The sequence below is a fragment of the Astatotilapia calliptera genome, chromosome 11 (assembly GCF_964374335.1).
Source record: "Astatotilapia calliptera chromosome 11, fAstCal68.1, whole genome shotgun sequence".
Lineage (NCBI taxonomy): Eukaryota > Metazoa > Chordata > Actinopteri > Cichliformes > Cichlidae > Astatotilapia > Astatotilapia calliptera.
In genome coordinates this window covers 33,759,209-33,781,031 of record NC_137432.1, presented here as the reverse complement: position 1 = coordinate 33,781,031, position 21,823 = coordinate 33,759,209, and the positions used below count along the sequence as shown (strand labels likewise).

Below are 21,823 nucleotides of genomic sequence, written 5' to 3'. Positions count from 1 at the left end.
AGCTGATTAAAACACATCATGTAATGCTAATTAAGAGAATCACCCAGCACTACTATAGTCACTGTTTTCAGTGTAAAAGTTCAGGTAAAACTACTTTACACGGATTAGGCTGCAAAGCACCAAATAGCAGACTGACAATGTTTAAAATTAGAATTACCAGCCTCAGATCGTTATTTGCATACACTCTCAAGCATGAGACAGTCATGGAGCTGTTTCCTCTCTGTAGGTATTTTCTAGGATAAATCTGGTCGGGTGATGATGGAGTAAAAAAAAAAAAGGATCAGTTTGGTTAAAAAATGAAAGGTGAAAAGTTCTTTTTTAAGCCTGTTACAAAACACTTTACACCTCACATGTAACCGCTGACAGTAAAAAAAAAAAAAGGTTTTGTTAGTGAAGGAAAGTTTTATTCTTGTGGGACCAAACAATATAAAACTTCTAACCCAGTCTCTCATTCAATGTCAGTTTAATATTTAGATATCTAGATATCTAAACAGCCTCTAATACCTTGTGACAACCTAATAATCAAAAATCTTTTTCTTGCACCTCGGAGGTGAGAATTGCTGAATAAAAAGCTAGAAGAGAAACTGTAAATGAGCCAGTTTCAAGTCTCAAGAAAGGTGCAAGAATTTGTTTCCCCCGAGGCTAAACGCTGAGGCTTATGTTGGTTGATTTATATGCATCTGTCTTATTTCAGGCACTGCACTTATGGCTCAAAATATCACTGCATCTTTTTTTTTGCTTGCTTTTCCACCCAATTTTCATTAAAACAGAATAATGCATAATATAGATGTATCTGGCATTTTGTTTTTACTGACAGCATGATCAGTTCTCTTCTCTTGCTGCCTTTGGGTATCAGGGGTTTCCTTTAAAGAGGGAGCCTAAACTTTTTATTTTGATTTTACTTTTTCCAAAAAGCCTCCAAAGATAGCCCTGGAAAATCTCTAATGTTTGAATGAGACGTGTGTGATTTTTATGTAGCTGACCAGAAATGAATAATAGTCCTTAAAAACATCTGTTTAGTTATGAGCAACATCTTACAAAACGTGCTTTGGTGAAAGCTACAAGGCTGAAAAGTTACCATGTTTGCTGGCATGTCGTGGAAAAATAGTGATTTTAAAAAAAAAACATGTCTTTAAATTATGTCTGTGAAGGTTCTCAGTCATCCAGGTCATCGTAGTCAAAGGAGCTTGCAAAGAAAAACGTCTGGACTTCTTTAAGTTGCTTGAAGACGTTTCACCTCTCATCCGAGAAGCTTCTTCAGTTCTAAGGTCAAATGGTGGAGAGTCTTTAAATTACTACTACATATCTTGGGTTGCCAATGTTAAAAACAACCATTATTTACCAAAAAAAATACTTGCAGGTCCTACCCTGTTGAATGTTAATGTTACAAATGCTGTTTTGGTCTGGCTTTATCAGGGCTTATTCAGGATTTAGGTTTTAACATTTGGCAATTTATTATGTCTACAAGAGGAGTTTAGATGTTTGTGTATACTACTGCAAGACATAAGTCCAGCTTTAATGCACTACTTAAGAGCCACCTCCACGGGACAAGACTCAGCAGTTCATCTGTATCTAAAGGACAAAGGTCACTCTTTCGAGGATGCCAACGTTCACATTTTGGACAGAGATGACAGATGGTTTGAAAAAGGAGTGAAAGAAGCCACTGTGAGCGACCATCTTTAAACAGAAGCGGTGGTTTACGACACCAACTGTCTGCCATCTATAATCCAGTTCTGAGATCCCTTCCCAGACGTCTTAACGCCCACTCACATTCTGGGTCATCTGACCTCAGGAATTTGCATGATAAGGTGGGGCCAGGTTTCACAATGAACTCACCCGAAACCCTGGCTGATTGGGACCCACACCCACTTTCACACCTTGGCTCATGTGATTAGGTAGATGATCATCAGGGGGTCCTTTGTCCCCCTTTGGGGTGAAACTCCCACTAGGCTTAAATCTGGGACTCCCTACCAATTGACCTTAGAACTGAAGAAGCTTCTTGGATGAGAGGTGAAACGTCTTCAAGCAACTCAAAGTCCAGATGCTTTTCTTTCCAAGCTCCTTAGTCCACTACTTTAGTGTTTAATACCTTTAACTATTGCCATCGCTATGCCCCCTCTTTGCCCATGTCCCTTTCCTTTCTCTTGTAAGGCAGCAGTCAGTCAGTTGTTGGATCGATGGGCTGAGAGAGCCATCTCTGTTTCAGAGTAATTGCAGACACTTAGGGCTTTCAGGAAAGATTGAGGGGCATTGCAGCACTGCGAATTCTTCACACCTGTATTTCTCTGCCGGAGTTGAAAGAAAGCCAGCTCCTAAATGAGTAGCGGTGTACACACAGTCGGGTCTGAATCACAGACTGCCAACTCTGACAAATCCCAGCCTAATAGCCCCTGAGCATGACTTCCTTTCTGCTGACTGCGCCATGCCACCTTAGCTGACTAACAATGGGGCAATGCTAAACTCGACACTGGCCTGACATGGTATTGCAAATGAGCCTCAGCTGTGGCTGAACAGTGACCTAGAAAATGTTGTTTTGCTGGACAACGGGGGAAATGTGAGGCAGTTTAAAGGAAACACATCTCACATGATGCAGTGACAAATAATGGTGCATATACAGTTTGGTCCATAAATTGCTAGACAAAGACAAAGTTTTGGCTCTGCACACCAACACAGCGGTTTATAATTCAAGTAATATGTGATTTAAGTGCAGTCTTTTAGCTTTAATTCAAGGGATTTAGCAAAAACATTGCTGTTAATTGTTTACAGAATCACCACATATGTACAATCAGACTATGTAGAACAATGTCTGTAATCCATGTAATACTTGTGATTTAATCACATATTGATTAATTTAAAATCCAGTATTGTGGTGTAGAGAGGCAAAATCATGTCTTTTCCCAAAGATTTATGAACCTAACTGAATGTGGGACATGTCGTTACTGGGTATTTATTAGACAGGTAGAGTCAAATGTTGTTTTTTCATCATTTTTTGCGTATTTTCTGACACCTTTCCATCAGTTATTTAAATGCACTCATGTTTGCAAGACAAACTATAATTTGCTGGAGAAACTGCCACTTAGCATGCACCTTGAATGTGATTCAACTGATGACTATAAAACAGTAAGAGCCACTTGGGCTTTCCACAGTCCCACCATAATCACCACAGAATTAAATGTAAGCAGTTATGCTAAATAGGTCATTAATTAAGCTTATTAAAATTAGCACAGAATTCTATGCAAACATTGGTGGATGCATATTATTAGAGCCCTGTGTCCTAAGGTTTGAGCAGTTCTTTAGTTCCAACCATTTTTTCCCTCAATATTTCATTAATATGTAACACATGGGTTAAGAAAAAAAATCTGCCAAGGAGCAAATTCTAATCAGATAATCTGCTCCGGGGGGGAAACTTGTGATGGAGAGAAAGCGTCCAGATTTCTGGTATTGTTGTGTGTTCATAAAACTGTGTCACAGTACAGTAGGGGTTTAAAGCTAATCTAAACTACAACTCTACAACTACAGTTTATCCAGTCTGCCTAGAGTCAAATATTTACCATAAAGTTCTGGAAACTTCGGCACCTGTGAAAGACCTTTGATAAATACAGACGTCAGAAATGTTAATGTGGCAGGTGAGGTCTGCACTAGATGAGCTAATACTACAGCAGAACAACTGAAAACTGCTAACAGAGTTCACCCATTTCACACATGGCTAACACTAACAAGGCTTGACTGAATTACAACTGGCTGAATAAATTCAAAATCAATTATAAGCTACCCTAAAGCTGTTATGGTAATGTACACATTTTTTAAAGCTCAAAACAAACTAACAATTTTAATTTTTCTGCATGTAGACACATAGCTAGAGGGATACAAGAGCTACCATCAAAATGTGTTTTCAAATGTTACCCTCCATCACAGTGATCCACGCCACAACCATTGCAGTGACTGTGAGGAAAACACACACCCAGATAAAACATTCAGAGACGTGACAAAAAGGACGACAAACAAACACGGAGGACGCTCTTAGAAATTTAAAACCAGAGAGAGAATAAGCATATGCAGAGAAATGATCTTAGAGCGAGATAAAAAAGTGAGTGTCAGGCGAGGAGACAGACCAACAGAAATAATCACCAGGACAGATAAGCAGACTGTTTGAGATAAGGACAAATGCACATGCAAAGAACTGTGAAATCCAGACATTCGAAGAGTGACAGCAAAGGACGACTTGAAAGGCTGTGACTAAGCCAATATTCAGGCCTCATCTCCATATATTTCCATATACCATGAACAGTCGACTGTTGGCGGGTCCAGACTCACCTTCCCCAGCATTGTAGGCCAGAATAGAGCGGGTCCTCATTTGCTTGCCCTCAATGGTCTTGCTTGAGCATGTCTGAGAGCAAGTGGACCAGGACGTCCAGTCACTGAGCACACAGTCTCTTGAGCAAGGCACCTCACAGGGCACAGGTTCTGGAGTTGGGTTAGACGTGCAGAGATTTCTTTCCACCTTCTCTCCTGAAGCAAAAGAGAACATACAACATGGTCAAAAGCCCATAAATGGCCGCTTGTCGAGAGGCTGGGGTGATCACTTGGTAATCCCAAAAAATAGGATAATAGTGTTTTAATCTGCTTATGATAATCACTGATCATAAAATTACGCAACTCTTCTTATAAAGTTACAGAGTTATACTTGGCTGATCTTTCCTTCAAGGCTTTTTGCTTGTGCACATCTGGACCACTTTCAGCGTTACAGGTCAATTCAGAGTATATGCACTTCTGCAGTGGGTATCTATCTAACTATACACACAGGCTGAGTCACCTTGATTGCACCTAGTAGGGGTATTCTGTAATAAGAATCACAAGACATTTCTATTTGCCAGATCTGATCTATGATTTGATCTATTTGATCATACAGAAACCAGCTGAACAAGTGCTTTAAATAAATTCCAGATGTTATTGGCAATTACAATACATTCAAAACTCCCATTTGTGTGTTTCTAAGTCCCAATGGTCATTTTGTATTGCGAGAGGTCCCGGGTTCAAATCCCGGACGAGCCCCCACTTGTAACGTTCCCCTAAAAGGGGTCTAGGCGATGAGGGGGAAGTAACAAAATGTGTCCGGGTCAGAAAAAGGAGACAGAGGCAAGATGGTTAAATTAAAGAGTTTTATTAAAGTTTCTATTAGTACTAACTAAAAGAGACGGACAAGCCGCTATCACCATTTAAAGAAACAAAACTCAAACGTTGGTCAATTAAACTGAGAAGTAAGCCAGAGAAGGATAAATTGCCAAACACACTCCTCTCCACCAAGTAGGAGCCGAACACACACAGCTCAGTAGCTGCAACCATTCACATGGCACTGGCCCAGAGCTCACCTTTCTCTGCCCTTAAATACCTTTAATTGCTGATGTGAGTCAGCTGTACAAAAGAAAAAGGTGGTTACCTAAGGCAGGACAGCTGGTAGGACATGCCCACACAGGCAACTTCAGGAGGAGGCCCTGCTAGGGCCGTAACAGTATTCATTTCAACAAAAGTTGTCTGCTGAAAGGTGCAACAGGTGGTTCAGTTTATTCGATATGTCTTTCTCAGTATAGTGGAATACTCAGAATCTACCATCTGAAAATTTCAACAGGTTCTGCGTGCAAACAGTTGTTCACTCATTATTTCACCTCCATATTACACATGAAACTATAACATTACAGCTATAGCCCCATTAGTATTACCTATGTTTAATTTCAGTTCTCAAGCAGCACATATGACCGTCCTGCTTGAGGTAATAAAGGGCAAGCATTCCCAGTTTATCTTACCATCAACATCCCAATTAAATCCTGTTGCTTTGCAGTATATGCAGTAATTAAACACTTGTGTTGGCCATTTTATCAAAGAAAATGTCTAAAAGTGAATATATAAAGTGACTCAAAACAAGAACATTAAAAACTGATTAAAGTTTAAATAGAGAAATATAAACCAGATAAAGACCTGAAACACAAACACAAGTAATTTTCTGATTTTGCTCTAAAAGTCTGATTATCATTGTTGAAAAAAATCAGAAAACATTCATTGCAAGAATTTCATTGTTACCCGTCACATTTCAGCACAGAGGCGGAGGGAAGTGCTGAGAAAGTGAACAGATGTGTCTTAATTGATGGCACAATGTCAAGCACACGGCCCACTTTAGATTTTTGAGTCACGCTTGTTCTCTCAAGTGGCAGCATAAACTTGGTTTTGTTTAATTGTTTTTGTGTAATGCGAAGACAAGAAAAGACAAAAGATTTTAAACAGGAAAAGCCCGGAGAGCAGATTGAATCAAATACTGTACATAAGTAGCTTAAAATGTCACAGTTACTGTACTTTACTCATACATTCAAGTCTTATGCATGATCTATTTTGCTGTATGTCTATTCATACATACAGTAAATTCTACTGAGCCCCAAATAAGATATGCTTATTAAACACAATGTATTATTAACAATCACATTTTTGGTTTCAAAAATTTGTGGCTTGTCCCACATATAAGGTCTGTCGTTTTTGGGGCCCAATGTCAGCCTTCAGAGGGATAACTGTGTAAAATTTTACTTTTGTTTTACCTCATAATAATCTAATCTTGCAATCTAACCTATGCAAAAAGACAACTTTGTATTGTAAAACTATGTTAAGTATTAGACTGCGCTGGTTGTGGACACACTCTGTACTACTGCAGTTAGAAAGATAAATAGAGGAGCTCTCCCAGCTCTCTCACTGAATGCTGCTGAGGCTGATTGAGACAGGCAGTAGCTGAGATTATGATTGCAGCCATGCGGTGACATAGCGATCACTGTGGCTGCAGCCACAGCTTTGCTTTGGGTGTTATGATTATGGTTATGAAACATTAGTTTATAATGGTTGGGCGTGCACAAATTATTAATATGACTGTGCTGCTTGAGAACTGAAATTAAACTTTTTTTTTCTAAAGTCCTGTGAACTAATGGCAATAAATCTGTCATATCTGATAAAAAGCACACAGGTTGCAACAGTTAAAGAGGGACTATTATTCTTTTCACTGTTTCATCTAATGGATAAAATATTACTAATGTGGATTCTTAAATTAAACTTAGCCAAAGGTCAAATAATAAATGGACGCATCTGCAACTACTGTGATCGACTTGTTCAAGGCCAATGTTTATACTCAGTTTTTGAATTTATCAGTGAGAGAAGCATCACATCATCTCATCGACTCATTATCGGGAATAATAGTCACAATATCAATATAAAAACTCACAAATGCCAACAAATTCCTGTAGGGAGATTGTTGAAGCTATCAACATGAATGATGGAAAATGTATAAAGACCTCAAAAAAGTTGAGCAATAAATATAGTTGCATAAAGTTACACTGCAGAAGTCTAAACCACCAAACAGACTGCATATAACAGATGGACTAAGCTTGAAGCTACAATGTTATCACTTTGGTAACCGGTATAAATGGAGCCAGAAGTAATCATGTTCGTACAAGAGGGTGAAGTTAGAAGCAAATTCTAGTAAGCTTGAATCTGTAGTGTACGGGTGCAATCCATGAGTCCAAAAATTTCCCTCACCAAAAATTAAAAACATTTTAAAACAATGGCAAAATAATTTAAATGCTGTGTAACATGAGAGTCATCGGGGTGTATGCTGTTCAAACCTTCTATTAACAAGGGGCTGCTTATCAGAAGACAGATGACCCAAAGAGAGGGAGGGGGAAATGTGCTAAAATGGTTGTTATAGCAATTCTTATAATAATGACACTAATAGTAACAACAACATTTTAAATGTAGATGTGTCACATCAGCATATCTTCTTTCTGCAGAGAATTTCCCTAATGTGGCAGTGGATTATAACTAAACTAATGTTCCTTATACTGACATGACAGATGATTATGACTCTTTTAAATTGATTAGCTGTAAAATATTCATACTGATGCACTCTTGACTGTGGCTCGTCTCCAAACAAAGTGGCACTGAACATGGAAACTGCAAATTCACATGGAATTCCCACATTTTTACACAACTATTCATGGTTTATTGATGAGCTGCTGGTATCACGCTTAAGTGGATTAAAATAACCCACACATTTGTCTGGTTTGCTTCATGTGTTGCCATGAACCAGGCGGAGAATATTTTCCTCTTTCGGCAGCACACACACACAAGCAAATGTAAACCTTTCAATGAGTGAATTGAAAATTCAAGCAAAAGAGAGGCTTCACAAGTCAGACTGGGCCTGACTCTGCATTAAGATGTCACTTTGACAGATACGCAGTGAACCAATCATGACTGAACTAAGAAGGCATGAAAATAAGAAGTGACAAGGGACCCCAGCAGTTTTCAGACTCGCACAGAGGAAACATGAATGAACAGAACACCCACTATGAGAGGAACACCTCCATGCTCAGTATGCAGAGAAGAAACAGCTCCCTGTCTAAGTGGGCAGGCAGTCAGCATGGGGAATATCAATAGCCAGTTTCAATAACATTTGTATCGACCTTCGTCTGTTGTCTGGGGCCTGGCTGTGTGGCCTTTTCTTTTATGGCTGGGACACACTCCAAGAAAAAATACAGCCAGCATTGCAGTGAAAAATCTCTGAGGCGAAAAGCAGAGCAAAAAATCCAAACAGAACAAATCAATTTTCATCAGATGAGGGAGTGAATGTGAGCGGGGATCAATCAACCAAAGTCATGGTGTGAAAGAACAGTGCAGAGTTTCTGCTGTACTCCGGCCGTACAGGGGAGAGTTTCCAGCAGCCCAGCTTCACTGAGCACCTGCAGCTGATGCATGAAGTGAGATTTGTGGGAGACGTTAGAAGGACAAATCAACTTCTCTAGTGTGGAAAACATGAACAAAGTCACTGCACTGCATCATAAATTCAAGATTTACTGAGTAGATTTGCAACTGAATGAGATTCCCAGAACAACATCACAGTATAACTTTACGTGCTGATTAAATAAACATGCCATGTCATTTGATGCACAGCTCACAGCAGCTCAACCCCCCCAACTCAATAGTGTGTTGTGACTTATTTTGTCATACTGAAGGCAAGAGGAACTCAACAAAGTATCTCTGCTCGGTCACCCTTAATATTAAAGATTTACAGTAATAAAGAGAAGCAGTAAAAATCAGGGAGTAGCAAAGGGCACGAGATACTCTAAGACTTGGGGCTCGAGGATTGATTTGATTTAAAGCGAGTAAGGTTTAATTGTGCGTGCAGAGAGGAAACTGTAATGAGAGAGACGGCAGGAGAGAGGTAGCAACGCTGAACCGAGGAAGCGTTAAAGTAGAGAAGTAGAGGAGCTTTAACAGGGAGAGGGGGGAAGGGGAGCCAAGGGAGAGCATTCCTCACAAAGACGAATGGCAACTGGGAGTCATGTTGTGGAAATCTCCTCACGTACAGCGCTGTGCTGCAAGAGTTGCAGGGTCGGTGGACAGGTGACCTTGAAAATATAGGATTTTTCATGCAAGGTCAGACCAGCAATTTCTTTTTATTGCAAATCAAGGTGGGTCGAAAACGCAGCAAAATGCAAGGATGCGCAGGGAGCAAGCATCAATGTCAGCCAACAAACACTGTCTGTAAGCAAGAGTATGGTTAGTTTTTAACAAATGACTCAGCTCATTTTGAAAATGTGGGGCACATTAGGATTAAACATTCCTCGCTCACCGTTGCTGTTGACACATTGGACCTGCACAATCTGGGTGCCGGAGCCACACTGCTTCCCATCATCAGGAATGCACGGACTCAGACTGATCAGCTGCCAGTCGTAACAAGTGGGCTCGTCACATGGCACCGCCTCCACAAGGTGTGGACAGTTTCCAGGACCTCCCGTTGGCTCGTTTGTAATCTGTCGTTTCCTCAGTTTGAAACCTGCAGTGCAAAGACAGTTATCACAACTGACAAACTTTTGTGTGTGTAGCAGGCTTTAGTTTTTTCACACAACCACATACATAAGGGGAAAATAGTCCTCATCTTACTCCACTACATGTTAAAAGTTATATTTTATTGCATTGTATTTATTTATATCATGTGATAATTTTTTCTAATCATACACATTGTATATTTTTTAAAAAATTGTCTAGTTTCATCTGTCACAGGTGGGTTTGATAGCAGTTGGTTAGCACATGCAATACATGTATGTAATTTCCCCTCTAGAGGTTTTCTCTATCTTTTTTAAACTACACTATAAATAATATCACAACCGCTCAGATTTATCTTTAAATCCTTGCATAAATAAGCCTCCTTTTAGGTTGGAGACAAATGAATTAAATAGGCTCCACGCTGACCAGCTACACCCCTAAAACAATCATATATACAGCAAGTATTTCTCTGTAGACCAACTACTTCTCTGTTTAAACTGGGCCTTTCATGTTTTTCCTTACTTTCTGTCTCATAAAAACTGTTACAGTGATGGATATTCTAACAAAACATGGTGAACAGTTGAATAAATTACATTTGTGCATATGCAAGTAATCCCTGTAAGCCAAAAGGTCAGGTTTCAGAGTTCTTTGAGCACTCAGTCTTCTTCCTACATCAGTGAGACAAGATATTACTTATATGGTCATCTCTGACTCCCAACCAAATACTGTTAAAACCTTCTGTTCACTGGAGTCTGAGAGTGTGCACCAAGTTCCAGTATAACATAAGTAAGCATCTTTTTGAACCATTAATCCACTTAAAAATAAATAAAGCCACTTGAAAATAGTGCAAAAATAAAATGATTTATGCTATTAATTAATTTAATATTATTAATGTAGGATTTTACAAATAGTGAGATCTTACATTACATTTTACTTTACTAAAGTCTGAGCACTTAAATGTTTGTTTGATGGTTCGCTTCTTGATATGGCTCATCAATAAGAAACCTTTATGATTTCACTTCATTGCTTAAGTTTATACTTATGTGCAATATTTGCATAAACATTGTTATTCACTCACACTATGAACAAAGACTGCCATATTCTGATGCAACAAAGGGACATTTTAGACTGAAAATGTAATTAGGCTGCTGTAGTTTCCTTAGAAATTGTATGCTTTTTACCTATTCTGTAACAAGATGACCTGCTACTACTGGAGACAATCAGTCATTAAAAATTCAGCAATATTCTCTGAAGCTATGTGGTAAGGTGAAAACCAATATAAGAATATTTTTTAATGTAAAACGATATAAAGACTGCATATTCATTAAGCACATTCAGACTCAATCATATTATTCTACAGCATTCTAATTATAACGGCCTCGTACAAAAAGATAACAAACGTGATGGATGGTGTACAAGCAGCATTTAATACACAGCAGCCACTTTTTTCATTGTTTTTGAGCAATAATTATTAGAAACAATAACAAGGAATAATTTAAGAGGTTCTTGTATTTTCAGCACAAAATATTGAATCGGGTGAGAATTTATCTCGGTGCCAGGAGCACAAGAGGGTGACAGATGACTGACAAATTATTTTCGGCTTGTTTATCTCCTATAATGAAGACTACATGGAGGCGAGAAGGGGGAGTATTTAGGAAAAAACACTGAACAGCCGGTCTTAGATAGTGTCTGTAATTATTTTAAACCAGTGTAATACAACAGCTTCGATAAAGCATAATAATGCTTAAAACGTGACACACTGAGTATAGTACTTAGAGCAGACAGAGACAGTTTAGTTGATAATGGCAGCTCATATTAGCTGAAGGCTCAGCTGATACCCTATTTGAGGCCTCAGTCACGCAGGCTTAGAGACCGCTCGGAGACTCCCTGGCAACTGTTGGTCACCAGGGAAAAATGTGACTGGCGAATCTGCAACCTGCTTTGAAACCCACCTCCATCCCAACTCCTGACTAAATTAACTGACTGGAGTCATTATCTTGCCCTCCAATAACACTGTGAGGAGTCATTTTTGACCAGGACATGTCCTTCAATGCACATATTAAACAAATATGTAGGACTGCTTTCTTCCATTTGCAGTATGGAATCGAGAGACAGCGACTATCTCTATTTTTAAGATTAGGCTTAAAACTGTCCTTTTTGATAAAGCACATAGTTAAGGTTGGATCGGGTGATCCTAAGTCCTCACTCAGTTACTCTGAAATGGGTCTAGGCTGCAGGGTGATTGAAATCCCACTATCAAAGCGCTTGCTCATAGATGCTCATATAATTGTTGGGGTTTTTCCTCTGTTTTACTTGTATTAATGTTGGGTCTTTACCTTACAATATAAGGCATTGAGGCAACTGTTGTTTTGATTTGGCACTCTATAAATGGAACTGAATTGAATGTCATAGTGCCGATCTGTTCTGTGCACGCCATGGAGTCTTGCTGCTACTCCCCCAGCTTATGCATTACATGTATGCAGATCCACAAACGTAGAGCAATTGAGAGGTGCAAAACAGAGCCACAGTGCCAAACGTAATAGAGTGCAGTTAGAAATAGCAATCACCTTTTGACTATAATAGTTTGGACTGAATTACATATTTCAACCATTCAGGTACCTTTCTTTCCAGCCTGATCATCACAGTTTTCAAAGGTGCAGGGCCCCCAGGCACCCCATGGTGATACCTCACAGTCGATGGGACAGGGGATTTGGCACAGCTGGGATCTGTTGGGGATTGGACCTTCGCACAGCTTGTTTTCCACTGGGCGGGAGGCTGTGCAGATAAACAAAAGGGAAACACACAATAAGCAGCAGATAAAATGAGCCTAATTCTGAGGAATTTTTCTTCTTTAGCAGCATTGAAAGGAGCAGGAACAAGGGACGCAAAAATGCTTATTTGCTTTTATTCCTGGCATAAAATCCCTGCAGAGGGTAGATGAGAGCCACAGTGAAAAAACAAAACATGCCTGTGAAGTAGACACTATTATCCCTTTGTTTTGTTTATCGTCTCCCTGTTAGCATGTCAGAATGATAAATTAGCAATGATTATCTCGTACAACGCCTTGCTAGCAGCATAAAACATTATGGAGCCCTGCCCACGGACTCTCAACGGAGACATAGGAAGAGGAGGCAACAATACAACACTAAAGGTGTAAGAGAACACGGACAATATCTTGGCTCATGTTTATTCCATGAGGTGTAATTTGGCATCTACTTCTCCTAGTCATGCCATGCTGGATTCTAAAAAAGCTCTTTCCACAAAACCACTGGTAAATGCATGCCAGTCTGAACTCTGGGGGGAAGAAAAGAGGAGATGCTATCACCGTGCAAGAAACAGCTCTGTGACAACTGTGCAGAATACATTTCTACACATCTGCATCATGATAAATAAATCTGATGTGTGGAGTTCCTGAAGATACAAAGTTAATGCATTTATTCATGCACAAAATCGTGCAAGTGTCATTTCAAAGTGGATGTTTCTGCTTTCAGAGACATTTTTCTTTTTTTCCCTTCACCCTTTTGAGCCTCGTGAGACTAGAGGCTGACAGGAAATGAACAAAGAGACTAGGAGAAAGGGGACTTTTGATACAAGCCTGACCACACGCAGAATTTAAGGTTTTTCAGCTTAATTGCATATTTTCTATTTGTATTGTTTACACAGTTTTAGCAGAAAGTAATACATTTAATCTGATGCAAAAAGGGAATGGAGAGGTTTTTTTTCCAGGAAAGTGAAACCAACTGCTGACTGTATTTTCCAAACAATGACACCATCAGCATTTAGATTGGTTGCCTTTAAGGTCTGCTTTTATCTTTACAATTCCCGCTCCCTCAGAAAATAAAAGCAAACTGGCAAAACTGGGAGAAAAAAAAATCACTTTTTTTGCCTGTGGACAAACCGGAGTAACTACATTACGTGAAGAAGAACAGAGAAGATGGTGCGAAAAATGGATCCCTTTTTTTTCTGTGTCCATAGAAACTATTGCAAATGACCTCAGTCGGAACAGGGGTGTCAACAGCCCTCACACTGTGTTGGGAAAATTGACTGATGCTTACGTGGTGCCAAACAAGCTGAAGAGGCACTTGGGAACCCAAAGTCCCTTCTCTGAGAGAAAATTTAAAAGAATGTTGCATGTAAGTTGAGACACCATTCACTGGACTGTGGAAAATAAAAAAAGATGCTTGCAGGTGGCATGCCAGCTGCAAATGTGCTGTCAACAGAGCCTTCAGCTGACTGCACAACCAAAACAATAGTTCATTCCTGACATGTCAAATGGCAAAGCATACAGGTGTTGTATGTTTGAAAGACAGATAGTCACTACACTGATATCTACTTTGTTTATGGAACAACTATGTAATTGTTACGGGTCCCAAAGATGAAGACCACGATGACAATATGTTACCTGTAAAAGCAGGTGAAGAGCGGAGTAAGGAAGACACGATGCGTCTCTGCTTTCCTCCAGAACGTGTCTGAGTCTGATTTATTTCACACAAATAAATGCTATAAAACACTAAACATGAGCTTTCAATATACTGTTCAGCTGGTTCCTCATTCACATCAATTACCTTTACTTATTTCACAACATCAGTGAAATATACTCTTTTAACTGGTTCAGTTTCTTAAGTTCACACTTCTTTCCATAACAACTACATTCTTTTATCATATCAATAAACACATCACATTGTCTTCTGCAGTGTCTTACTGGCTAAACAGTTATATTCAATAACAGCATTGGTAAATACATTACATTTGTTCCCTCCAGTAATTTACTGGCAAAATCACTATTTAGTACATCATGAAACACAGCTTGTTTAATTAACCCGTGAATGCCTCTGTTAGCTACACAGAGTTGCTCAGAGTGCTTGTGTTACACTAGCTAATCTACTCAGTCACTTTCAACATAACTATTAACATTCACATCTCACAGAACTGATTCGATTGGAGCATTACAACACGTTTGCACCGAGCATAGGAGCGCACTGACTCTGCTTCACGAGCGCTCCACCTAACGAGCGGGCTCGCGGTGCGGTCGCACGGGACACTCCTCGGGTTTTCTCCCGCGTTTACATGTAATTAACTCGGGCGGACCGCCTTAACTCTCTCATTCACGTTAACGTGGGTAACCATGGTAACAATAAACAACATTTTCGGTGCGAGCACCATTTACCGACCTGTAAAAGCAGGTGAAGAGCGGAGTAAGGAAGACACGATGCGTCTCTGCTTTCCTCCAGAACGTGTCTGAGGAAGCAGCGGAAGGTGGGTTCCACTTACTGCACCCCCAAACCCCGGAGCAAGCACCAAAGTTCCGCCCTCACTGCTTTCTAACATAAAATGAATCCCTATTACATGGATTTTCTATCCTCTTAAAGAACTGAAAATAAATACATATAGCAATGAAAAATGTCCCGTTACATGAGTGTTTTACACAAAATAACATTAATGTGGTCATTCCCTCACAGGGGTGCCACACACTCCCCTACAACAAAAGTGGCTCCTGACACTTGAAACAAATTTACACTCCCAATCTCTGTATTCTCGTCAAATCTCGGACAGTGAATAATCAAACCCTTAAATTAAAACTTCAAGCACTTAGGAATGTTTGGTTCTCTAGGATTAAGCAACCACCATAGTTTAGGGCTTCTTCCTAATAACTACATATGGGGTAGAGAAGAGAGATATATGGGACCTGGACGACCGGTGGGCCTTGGAACGAAGATAGGCTTGGTTGTGGGGGCCACAGGGTGGCCGAAGGCACGAGGTAAGTATCTACCATGTTTACAGTGGGCCGTGACTGGTATGTTGGATGACCTAGAGATGAATAGGTGAGCATTTGGCCTGGACGCCTCTGTCGGGTGGATCGCCTCAGTGGGGCAGGTGAGCTAGACTGAGAGTCTCCTACCTGCTCATCACAGCACTCATGTCGAGGTAACTCAGGTTCCACTTCTGACTGAGGCAAGCTAAGGGCTGCCGAACTGTTACTCCCCTCGCGGTCACACTGGTGAGTCTCAACTTCATCTCCATTCTCAGGTGCCATGGGACCCCCTCTTCCTAATGGACCTCCTTCGTGGGCTCCAGCCACCTCTGACAGATTCTCAACAATGTCCTCGGCATCTATCACAGGTGTCCTTCGTCCTGGCTCTTCAAGATCTCTCGGGCTCAGAACAGATCCTCCTTCAAACTGAGCCTGCGTCTGCCTACCCGGTTCCAATCTGTCCTGGCTGACAGCCTGTTTCCCGGAAGGGACGGTTGTTCTGAACTCAGCCTGGATTGGTGGTACCCTCAGCCAGTAGCCACTACCCGGGTCATCATCTGAATCAGAGGTCTCAGCATTTTCTATCCGTCCTTCACTGTCTTTACCCCTCACTCGAGCATTGGTCTGTTTGTGAGTCGATCTTAAGGTTAGTTTAGTTGGTTGTGGTGGAAACTCTACTGGCAAATCATTGACCAAGAGGAGCAAGTTCCGGTGCAGGGTCCGAGTCCTTCCCTGGTCATTACCCTCTGGATGGACGACATACACTGGGTTATCCGAAGCCTGTTCCTTGACCACATATATCCTGTTCTCCCAGTAGGAGCGTAATTTGCCAGGTCCACCCCGCTCGCCTAAGTTCCTCACCAACACTCTGTCCCCTGGTTTCAGTACCACTCCCCTCACCTTCCGATCATAGTACGACTTCCCCTTAGCACTAGCCGAAAGGCTATTTTTGGTGGCAACCTGATAGGCCTCTGTCATTCTCTTACGCCACTTTTCAGCATACCCCCCGTGCGACACTGGTTCAGTTTCCTCAACCAGGCCGAACAGCAGATCGACCGGAAGGCGGGGGTGACAGCCAAAAAGCAAGAAATGTGGGGAATAACCAGTGGACTCATGACGAGTACAGTTATATGCGTGTACAACCTGTGGGAGATGATCTTTCCATGTTTCCTTTTCTTTGTCTGTCAGGGTACGCAACATCTGCAGCAAGGTGCGGTTGAATCGTTCTGCAGGATTACCCTGGGGGTGGTATGGGGATGTCCGAGAATGACCAACCCCTGAGAGCTGCCCAAGAGTTCGGAAGAGCTCATTTTCGAACTCTCGCCCCTGATCGTGATGGAGTTTGTTGGGGAACCCGAAGCGAGGTATAAAATCATTGTAGATCCGCTCGGCTGCAGTCCGCCCGGATTTGTTCTTGGTCGGGTAGGCCTGAGCGAACCGTGTAAAGTGGTCGACCACCACCAAAATGTATTCATACCCGCCTTTGCTTTTCTCAAGATGTAGGTAGTCTATACAGACAAGTTCAAGTGGTGAGTTGGACTTCAGGTTGCCCATGGGTGCACGCACATGAACTGTGGGTTTCTTTTGTTTAATGCAACAGCATTTCTTAGTGACGTAGTCCTCTATGCACCTCTTCATGTGAGGCCAATAGAACCTCTCTCGTGCGAGATGAAGGACCCTCTCAGTACCGACATGACCCATCTGGTCATGAAGATGTTTCAAGACCATAGGCTGGTACAGGAGAGGTAGGACTAGTTGTTTCCGTTCGGGTGTTCGTCTGTACAAGATTCCACTTTCGAGGTGTAATCGGTCCCACTCGCGGAGGAGTTTACAAGCAGATCCTTCTAACGACCTCCTGATACTCTCACTGAGTCTGACATTAGACTCTTTAAGTCTGATGACCTCCTTCATCGTGGGGTCATCCCTTTGTGCCTGCATCAGGTCATCAGGTTTGACTTCCTGGAGAGCCGCGCCTGGCTGCAGCATGGCATCCTGGGAGGAAGCTAAAAGGACAGCCGCCCACGCAACTTCTTTCTGCTGGGCTACTCTTGCTCCCTCCCAAGCCGCTCTCACCACCTCATGTGACAACTCTTCGGTGCACACTGACGCAAGGTTGTTCACATCCAGAGGAACGCGGGACAGCGTGTCGGCATCTATGTTTGTTTTTCCTGGCCTGTATTTGATGCTAAATCGGAAATCAGACAATTCCCCAACCCATCGATGACCAACTGCGTTCAGCTTAGCTGTGCTCATGATATACGTAAGCGGGTTATTGTCTGTGTAAATGGTGAAGTGTGGTGCATAGAACAGATAATCTCTGAACTTTTCACACACCGCCCATTTAAGAGCCAGGAACTCCAACTTGCCACTGTGCAGGTGGTAGTTCCGTTCAGCAGGTGACAGGGTTCGTGACCCATAGCCAATGGCGCGCAACTTCCCGCCCTGCTGTTGGTAGAGTACAGCGCCCAGTCCCTGCTCGGATGCATCAGTGTGCAAAACAAAGGGTTGGTCAAAGTCTGGATATGCTAGCACTGGAGGATGGACTAGCATGTCGACCAGTTGTTCCAGTACCCTCTGATGCTCAGGAGTCCAGTCTATGGGCGCCCTTGATGGCATTTGAGGCCCTTTGGTTTTACTCTGATGGCTACGAGTGGGCCGTTCTGAAGACTTGCTCTGGAGTAGCTCGTACAGTGGCTGAGCTATCCTCGAAAAGTTCTGTATGAAAGAGCGATAGTAGCTAAGGAAGCCCAGGACCCGCCTCAGATCACCCACCGTCTGCGGTGACTTGGTCTTCAGGGCCAAGACAGCCTCCAGATCCTTTGGGTCAATCCTGACGCCCTCAGCGCTAACTAAGCGCCCCACGTAACGAACTTCTGCTTTAAAAAGCTCACACTTCTCAGGCCGCAGCTTCACACCGTGGACCTGTAGGACCTGAAGAACTTTGCGGACCACCTCGACATGGGCTTCAAAAGACTGTGAGTAACAGAGGATGTCGTCAAGGTATGGTACGCAACAGTCATCCCTCAGCGAACCTAAGATCTCTTCCATACTTCTCTGGAAGGCGGCGGGTGCATTAGTGAGCCCAAACGGGATTCTCACCCATTCGTATAGGCCCCAGGGTGTGGTGAAGGCGGTGAGATGGCGGGAGCCTTCATCCACAAACCCCTGGTGGTAAGCCTTGCCTTGATCAAGGATGCTGAACCAGGAGTATCCCCCTAAGGTGTCAAGCAGGTCGCGTATCCGAGGTAGTGGGTGTCGGTCCGGAACAGTTTTCTGGTTCAATAGACGGTAGTCTATGCAAAGACGGAGTGAACCGTCTTTCTTCCGTACACACACGATGGGAGCAGCATAAGAGGACTTGGATCTTACTATCCATCCCTTCACCAGGAGGTCTTGCACGTACTCTTTAACCTCCTGTAGCAGCGGCTTAGGTATGGAAGTATATGCTCTCTGCACTGGTATGTCATCCTTTAGGTTTATCACCATTTTCAGATCAGGATTACAACCAATATCATTCCCATCCCTCGCAAAGGCCCTGCACTCGTCGAACAACATTCTCTCCACAATCTCTTTTTGTTCCTCCTCCAAATGTTCAAGGTTCACTGGCGGATGCCATGACGTTGGGAGAGGTTCAGCTGGCTCCACCGTTACCTCGCGAACTGTTACGGTAGGTTGGGACTCGTTTGGGGCCTCGGCCTCCACAATACGTTCAACCGGCTGTAGGGTGCCCAGGGCAGTCTTCCTCGTCAAGGTGATATCATGTTTGGTGTCGTTACTCAGGGCAATGGCGACGTACGGCTTAGCTGGATTCTGTATTTCAACTAACCCCGTCCAAACATCCAACTGCTCTAGGGCCTGATTACCCTCATCAGCCTCAAACAGCACCAAACAATCAGGTGGATTCATGAATGATGGAACCCGGCACTTTACCCAGGTGACCTGTCCAGCAGGGATAATCACATCCCTTTCACCTGTTCTCAAGCGCCCTTGCTTCATGTTTGGCTCTGCTGTCTGGATGAAGCTTACGACCACCTCAGCTTTCTCAGGGGGAAGACAGATGGCATTGCACAGCAAGGTAACAAGAGTAGGTATCAACCGCTCTGGTTGCCCCTCAATGATCTGTTCCAAGACATTGAAACCGATCAATGGTTTGTCCATTGGCAAAGTACTGACGAGGACCGGAGTACTGACGGAGAGGCTGGGGTCTTCACCCCCCGGTAAGTTGATCATGATGGGTACCCAGCCATCAAATGGTATGGTTTCCCCATTGACTGCGCACACTTTCAACTCATCAATTTCCTCGATGATCTCTGACAGAGGTCGCATGACTAAGTCAGGCAAGTATCTGTCTTTCCAATCTCGACTTATGATGCTAACTTGAGCACCTGTGTCAAGTAGTGCTTTCACTGCTAAGCCATTCAAATTACACTGTATGAGGGCTTTCTTACCGATTAGCTTAGCAACTGCCCCACGTTTAGTGTGGGGTGTCATAACACCAGACGTAGCGAGTGCCTCACCCTGCTGCCGGTTAACTCCTGATGTGACTGGTGAAGGGAGACTGGGTTTGCTACTGTTAAGGCTAGGTTGGGTCCTCACCTCCCTTAAGCGCTCACTGTGGGGCTCTCTTTTGGACTCGGTCACTGGGCGCCCCGCTGCAGAGACCGGTTCACGTTTCCCTGGTTCTTAGATTTTTTTAAGCAGCCAACCGCCCTGTGACCCTCTTCCCCACAGATGAAGCAATGGCAACAATCTGGACGGTTCTGTTCAACACAGTTTGGACACCCAAAGGTTTTGTCTTTTCTGTTTCTTGACCTGTTTTGTGAGTATGGGTTCGCTAGGTCTGAGGCTCGTGCTAGAGTCTGTTGTCTCATTGCCTCCACCAGCCCAGCGAGCTCATTAACTTTAGCTGTGAGTTCTTTAATCGGGTCAGTCTTAGTTATGTCAACTGGTCGGTCTTGCTTACTACATTCCTGGATGGTGTTGAGCTCAGACTGAGCACTATGTGCGTTAGTTGTGTTCTGTCGACGGGACGAGCCTATTCTCTTTTGCCTCTCACTTTCCTCACTAGTGATTCTCATTATGTGGCGCAAAATTGTTTCATCACTCACCTCTCCGCTTGACAACAGAGGTTTTAACTCTCGCCTAATGTCACTGTGCTTATACCCAAGCCCCTGGTAGACTGAGTGCAAGAAAACATCCTGAACAGTAGCTGGACTGTATTTTATGCCTGCATCAGACATTTTGGAGGTGAAGAGGACCCGCTGCTTCAACCCTATCACCCGGTAGAGAAACTGCTGTGGTGTCTCACTCTCGTCTTGTCTGGCACACATTAATTCCTGAAAGAGTTCTGTACTATTTTTCTCTCTCAGGTGGGCCTGGAGGAACCCCTTCAGTTCAAGTACAGTCAAATCGTCTTTATTGATTAGCATATCTTTAAAAGTTCCAGGCTTTATTATCCTGAGCACTCCACGAACTATCTCTGCGTCAGGGAAGCCTTCTCTAATCCCCTCATCCATCTGTTTGCAAATGTTGTTGTAGCTAATGTCGGATGAATGGTCACCAACTTGACCCCCTTGTACTCTAAATTCTCTTCTCTGGAGATAAGAGAGGTCTCTCAGAGAGATCATCCCCTCACGAGTGGGCTGGGCCCGTGACTGCCCGGGTGGGTTGGGTTGAAATGGGTCGCTCTGTGTTAGGTTAGCTTGAACTAGCAAACCTGTTGGCTGTCGAGGTGACTGTTCAGTGGGGACCATTACACTTTGTCTCAGTTTTTTACCAAGCGCCTCATAGCTATTTAACATCTCCTGCAGCTCAGTGTTAGTGATATCAGAGATAGAGCTAGCTAGGCCAGTAAGACTAGTTGTACCTGCAACTGGCGGCCGGTTAACCATGTTAGCTATCGTGGTCACCGGAACAGGTTGCGTAGGACTATCACCCATGCCACTTGAGGGGTGAGCTGGTTGCAGAGTTTGTGTAAGTGTCTGTGTAACAGGTGAATCTGCGTACACACTATCATCACATACTTGTCGATTTTCAATCACATCATCAATGAAGTCCTTTAACATTAACAAGTCCACCATCCCACCATCTTCTGCCTCAAGCAGTGGCTTACTGTACATGAAAGAACTGATGTGGTCAAAGCAGCCCTCCTGGTCTGTTGCGTCGAGCTCTGGCTGACCCGGGTCCGCTGGACCCACCTTCTTAGCGATCTTGTAGAGT

General features: G+C 42.9%; 1 protein-coding gene across 1 annotated transcript in view; it reads right to left on the bottom strand.

Moving 5' to 3' along the window:
* The window catches only part of thsd7ab (thrombospondin, type I, domain containing 7Ab), a 212,502-nt gene that overhangs the window by 89,564 nt on the left and 101,115 nt on the right, over window positions 1-21,823 (bottom strand). Inside the window, exons 6-8 of the mRNA XM_026184250.2 lie at window positions 12,472-12,627; window positions 9,659-9,862; window positions 4,315-4,509 (exon numbers count right to left, since the gene is read on the bottom strand). Of these exons, the coding sequence (XP_026040035.1) occupies window positions 4,315-4,509; window positions 9,659-9,862; window positions 12,472-12,627 (555 nt within the window). The remainder of the gene's footprint in view (window positions 1-4,314; window positions 4,510-9,658; window positions 9,863-12,471; window positions 12,628-21,823) is intronic.